The 5988-nt window shown below is 38.6% G+C and overlaps 1 protein-coding gene across 1 annotated transcript; it reads right to left on the bottom strand.

The window, feature by feature from the left end:
• Window positions 1-303: 303 nt before the first annotated feature.
• On the bottom strand, window positions 304-1479 carry LOC111948368 (zinc finger BED domain-containing protein 5-like). The gene has a single exon (XM_023961125.1). It carries the CDS (start codon window positions 1477-1479, stop codon window positions 304-306), a length of 1176 nt encoding a protein of 391 aa, XP_023816893.1.
• Window positions 1480-5988: the final 4509 nt, after the last annotated feature.

Below are 5988 nucleotides of genomic sequence, written 5' to 3'. Positions count from 1 at the left end.
GGCAACTGCAGTGATCAAGCTCTTCTCCAGTCACAGTCTGTTTCTTTGCTTCGTTTTGATCAGCATCATTGCTGAGAAGGAGGCCTCACATAAATATGTGGATGCAAACGGTAGCAGCTGCTCCAAAGCTTTCTGTCCCAGCTCAGGGTGCTCCTGCCTCACACACAGCCAAAACTGTGTGAGAATGGATGCACCAAACTTCATCTGCAGGCCACGGTCAGATGATACTTCCATCAGTTTTTCCTGATGAGTGACAGGAAGCTTGCTTCTGTTTGCTTCAGACAAGAGAAATGGGTTTCTCACTCAATCCAGCTGCACAGATTTCTCATCCATGTCAGGAAAGTAGGAGTGAAAACCACTGATCAAGTTAGCCAAATGTCCCACTATGACTAACTTCACCGGAGCTGTCGCCACATCCTCATTAGAGAGAAACACATCCAACTGAGGAAAGCAGGTGAAATCCTCCTGATCACACGCCCTTTTCCACATCTCTGCTTTCTTCAGGAAACCACCCACCTTGTCATACAGGTTCAGGATGCTGGTGTCCTTGCCCTGCAGGGACATGTTCAGTTCATTCAGTTTCCTGAATATATCTGCCAGATAGCAAAGCTTTGCAAGCCAGTCCGTGTTCTCAAACATGGTGGCATGGGGAGATCCGTGCTCTGTCAGGAAGGTGTGAACTTCAGCTCGCAACTCAAACAGCCTGCTCAGTACTCTTCCACGGGACAGCCAGCGAACTTCAGTATGCAGGAGCAGTTCTGTGTGTTCAGCTCCCGTATTTTCATAGAGGCTGCGGAACAAACGTACATTGAGTGGCCTTGACCTGATAAAGTTTATAACTTTAATGCTGTCGTTCAAAACATCGTGCAATACAGGGCTCATTTTCTTGGACGCTAGCGCTGCCCTGTGTATCACACAGTGCGTCCACTTGATGTCGGGATTTTCTTTTTTAATCCGTGCTATGAGGCCTTTCGCGCTGCCCGTCATTGATGCAGCCGCATCTGTGCAGACGCTGCTGCAGGATTTCCAGCTGATAGCGTTTCTGGTGAAAAACATGTTAACGACATTAAAAATGTCCTCTCCGGTTGTTCGCCCCTCCATTTCTTTGCAGAATAGAATGTGTTCACAGATGTCGTCCGTGTCGATGTATCTCACAAATGCAACAAGTTGCGCATGTCCACTCACATCGGTGGATTCATCCAGCTGCAGTGAAAATGAGTCTCCAAGTTTCCCCACAACTTGTCCGATAATGTCTGTGCCCATGGTATCTATTCTGCGGCAAACGGTGTCATTGGACAGAGGCAACGTTTTTAATGTATCCGCTGATTTTTTGTCCAGCATAGTTTCGGCCAATACCACAGCGGCGGGGAGCAGTAGGTCTTCTGCTATGGTGAAGGGTTTTTTGGCTTTAGCAACAAGCAAAGACACCGCGTAAGAAGCCTCCAGGGCTTTGGCTGATGTAGTGGAGACTTTTCGCATTGTGGCTTGGGATGACTTGAACTCAGAAAGTTTTCTCCTGAAGAACTCTGGTGCCTTACCAACGTGACATCCATGTTTTGTGGTGAGATGCCGCTGGAGGTGTGCCGGCTTCATGCTAGCGTTTGCTGACTTTTCCCCTCAAAAAAACACAGTGCCTGGGGTGGGTCAGAGCTCGTGGACGTAAATCCCATTAAAACATAATCTTCATTGTACTTTCTAGACTTCGTCGCCTCTTGTTTTGTTTTCTTTTTCACTTGTCCATCTGTACTTTCAGCAGCATGGCTGCTGCACTTTAACCACGCCTCCATAGTTACAGCGTTATGGTCACGACAGGTCGTTGATGAGTGCGTGCCGTCAGTGGGTCAAACTAACTTGGTGTGTGTGTGTGTTGGGGGGGGGGGCGCAGTTTTATTTCAAAGGATATTGAAACTAATGACTGAATATAAAATTCAGTGCATGAACGCATATTTATATTTTATCGAACTTTTTACAAAATAATTTTTCTCAAGATTTATTATTAGGATGAGCCTACTACGGTGGCCCTGAAGTGCAAACCATTCAACAAATCACTCGATACAAAAACATTTTTAAGATCACAGCAACAATTTAAAAAGCAGTATTACATTTTAGAAAACAAAACAAAATTTCAGAAACCAAAACAGAAAAAAGAAAAAAAGATTTCAGAAAACAAAACTAATTTCCAGAAAAAAAAGAAATATTACAAAATGAAAACATTTCAGAAAAAAAATAATTTCCAGAAAACAAAATGAAATACAAAAAAATGAAAACATTTCAGAAAAACAAAATGAAATATTAAAAAATGAAAAACATTTCAGAAAAAATGAAATATTAAAAAATGAAAAACATTTCAGAAAAAAAATGAAATATTAAAAAATGAAAAACATTTCAGAACACAGAATGAATTTCCAGAAAACAAAACGAAATCTTCAAAAATGAAAAACATTTCCAAACCGGAAGAAGCAGGTACTATGGGACAACGCTGATTGGATGATGATGTTTGTCAATCATTTGAACTGAAAAGTATTTTAAATGAAGCGATGCCGGATTTTATCGTACAAACAACAATGTACCATAATAATCCACGTATTTCCCATTTATATATCAAATAAAAAATGCATTAAACTGTTAATGAACTTTAAAATTATTTTTTTAACATTTCGCCTGACACACGGTCACCCGGAAGTAGTTTGTGAGCACTTTTACTTTGAACGCTGTGCGCTAATGTCTACGGCTGCGAGGTTCACGCTGTCAATCATCTTCAGGTAAGAATCAATTCTGTGATCTTTTCTTTTGTCAGTCACATGTCTCTAAGGATGTTAATTTTAGGATGTTAATTAAAGTGCTGCTTTGAAAAGATAATTTCTTTTTATCTTGCGCATGCGCAAAAGGAACCCGATGGAGACGAACCGTCTTCACATGATAGCCGTTCCCGTTTTCGGTGACATGAGAGAAAAAGCTCCGAGCCAGCCTGATTCTGGGATTTATACAGTAATTACAGTAATTATATGGCATCAGTGTTGCTAAAAATCGACTTTAAGACTGAAATCAGTAAACAAGTTCTTATGGGAAATAATATTTAAGTGCATTGTATATTTTTGAACCATGCATATACACATATACTGAAACTTAAAAATGAACTTTAAAAGTTTATAAAATACTTAATTGAATTAACATGTGATATTTCTGCAGGTGAAGTTTCTCAAAGCGAAGTTCCAGAAAGGTTTGTGCTGCAGAAGAACAGATGGCAGCTCTACATGGGAATACAAAAAGACTAAAGTCATTCATATCATTGTGCAGTGTAAAGGCAAGTCACCATGATTTATGTGCAATGTAATCAATAAATATTATTTAACCTTAATATCTAATTTTTTTTTTAAATTGCAGGTCCTTTAAAAAAAAGTCTTTAACCTGCTGCATAAGCCTGATTAGTTGTAAATGATGCAGTGGGGAGTGAAAAACGAAGCACAATTCCTGGCTTTAGCGTCGGGCTGATGATCTGGAAATCACATCTATGAGGAATCACATCAAACACTTGTACAACTCCGAACAACTTAATGTTCCTTTAAGCAAAACTCCAGTTTAAAATGTTCATATTAGGCTTGCTTCATTTAGGAGTTTTTCCATGTTTACCATTTTAGGTTTTAAAGCTTTATTAACAAAGATGATGTTTGATTTTCAAAGCTGTTGTTTAGAAATGTTTTTTTTGTCAATGAAAAAACTGAATGCTGACGTGAGGATTGTAATAATGGATATGAAAATAAACAAATTTGTTTAATAGCAATGCAGTTTATTTATTGAAAACTTAACATGAAAACGTTACTCAGTAACAGAAACAAAGAAACGGTTGTGGATTTTCCTTTATGGGCTTCTTCATGCAGTCAATCAAATGTTGCGCTTACAATCAGCATTTACTCAGCGTACCTGTCAGTCACATTTATTAGAGGAAAAAATGCATCTGGGAAAAGTCTGTTTGTGCTTAACAACTATATCAAAGAGTCATGTCAGGGAAGTTTTGTCCACATTGCTGCTCAGCATCACATCCAGAGGAAGATGCACAGGTAAGGGACCCCAGTTCCTGCTCGTACATGCTTGCAGCTTCCTCTGCACTGGACTCCAGCTCCATTGAAATCCCTGACAGAAATAAATTAAAAATCCCTGACAGAAAAACATTAGCTGCCGTTCATCTTTCATTCAGGAAAAAGTTGAGTTCATCAAAATGAGGAGACAATGGGTTAAACCCGAAATTCATTAGGGAGGGGTCAAAACACCAAACTCAGAATAAAATACATTATTTCAGTCTTATAAAAAATACATTCTAAAACAATTTGGTATTCCTCCTCTGCCTGAAAGACTAAAACTTTTTTTTTAAAGATTTTTTTTACCATACAGACTTTGCCACCTTTAGTTACACACCTGGACGTGTCTGATGTGCACATCCAGTCATTTACTGTCATGTTTCTGTGCACTGACACACTCTAAAGTCACAGATCTTAATAGTGTGAATAAGAAGCATTCATAAATGTTATTCTGAGACACAAACTGCTGCAGTTTACCTGACAGCTTTGCTGATTTATGCGGCTGGTACACCTGTCTGAGAATCCTGCCCACGTGACCCCCCTCTCCAGCTGATGAGGTAACCTGTCATTAACGTATGACTGAAGGATCTTGGATCTGTCTGTAAACACCCACCTAGAAATCACGTTTAACGCTACATTTATTAGATCAAACAAATGTGCCTCCATACCTTATCTGTGGATGGCGGGACTGCATTTCCTGATGTGCGCCGTCTTTAACACCCGTTTCTTCGCAGCTGCTGCTTTAGACAGAATCCTCTCACGACATTTCGAAACATTTGTAAACCTGGTTGGTGTTGATATTTCTGCGTGCGTTCTGTCATCACATCCGCTAAATATTCAAAGATTAACGTTTATGTTAACGTTTTACCGTCCCTTTCTTTGTTTACCTGCAGAACGGACGTCATCCACACAAACTACTTCCGGGTGACCGTTCTGCTTCAGACGAAATATTCAAAAAATAATTTAAACCTTCATTATCTGTTTGCTGCATTTTTGATTTAATATGTAAATGGGAAATACGTGGATTATTATGGTACATTGTTGTTTGGACGATAAAATCCGGCATCGCTTCATTTAAAATACTTTTCAGTTCAAATGATTGACAAACATCATCATCCAATCAGCGTTGTCCCATAGTACCTGCTTCTTCCGGTTTGGAAATGTTTTTCATTTTTGAAGATTTCGTTTTGTTTTCTGGAAATTCATTCTGTGTTCTGAAATGTTTTTCATTTTTAATATTTCATTTTTTTTATGAAATGTTTTTCATTTTTTAATATTTCATTTTTTCTGAAATGTTTTTCATTTTTTAATATTTCATTTTTTCTGAAATGTTTTTCATTTTTTAATATTTCATTTTGTTTTTCTGAAATGTTTTCATTTTTTTGTATTTCATTTTGTTTTCTGGAAATTATTTTTTTTCTGAAATGTTTTCATTTTGTAATATTTCTTTTTTTTTCCTGGAAATTAGTTTTGTTTTCTGAAATCTTTTTTTCTTTTTTATGTTTTGGTTTCTGAAATTTTGTTTTGTTTTCTAAAATGTAATACTGCTTTTTAAATTGTTGCTGTGATCTTAAAAATGTTTTTGTATCGAGTGATTTGTTGAATGGTTTGCACTTCAGGGCCACCGTAGCCTACTGATTTAGATAGATATATTGAAAAGCGTCACGTACCCCCTGCAGTACCTCCACGTACCCCCAGGGGTACACGTACCCCCATTTGAGAACCACTGGTCTAGAGGACCCCACTCCCAATGTTAAAGTGCCTAGGATAGCACAAGGGTTACCTTGGCAATGTTTTAAGCCGGATGCCCTTCCTGACGCAACCCTCTCAATTTATCCGGGCTTGGGACCAGCACAGAAGTAGAGAAGGGAATAGGGAGCAGCCCGGATTCAAACCCTGGTTTCATGGACAG

This window comes from Oryzias latipes, chromosome 12 (assembly GCF_002234675.1).
Source record: "Oryzias latipes chromosome 12, ASM223467v1".
In the NCBI taxonomy this organism is placed as follows: Eukaryota; Metazoa; Chordata; class Actinopteri; order Beloniformes; family Adrianichthyidae; genus Oryzias; species Oryzias latipes.
Note: the sequence above shows the minus strand (reverse complement) of the source record. Positions and strands in the feature narration are given on the sequence as shown.

What these genes read in the sequence shown, in the direction of transcription:
- LOC111948368 (XM_023961125.1), bottom strand. Translation starts at nt 1,479, where the DNA reads ATGCGAAAAGTCTCCACTACATCAGCCAAAGCCCTGGAGGCTTCTTAC.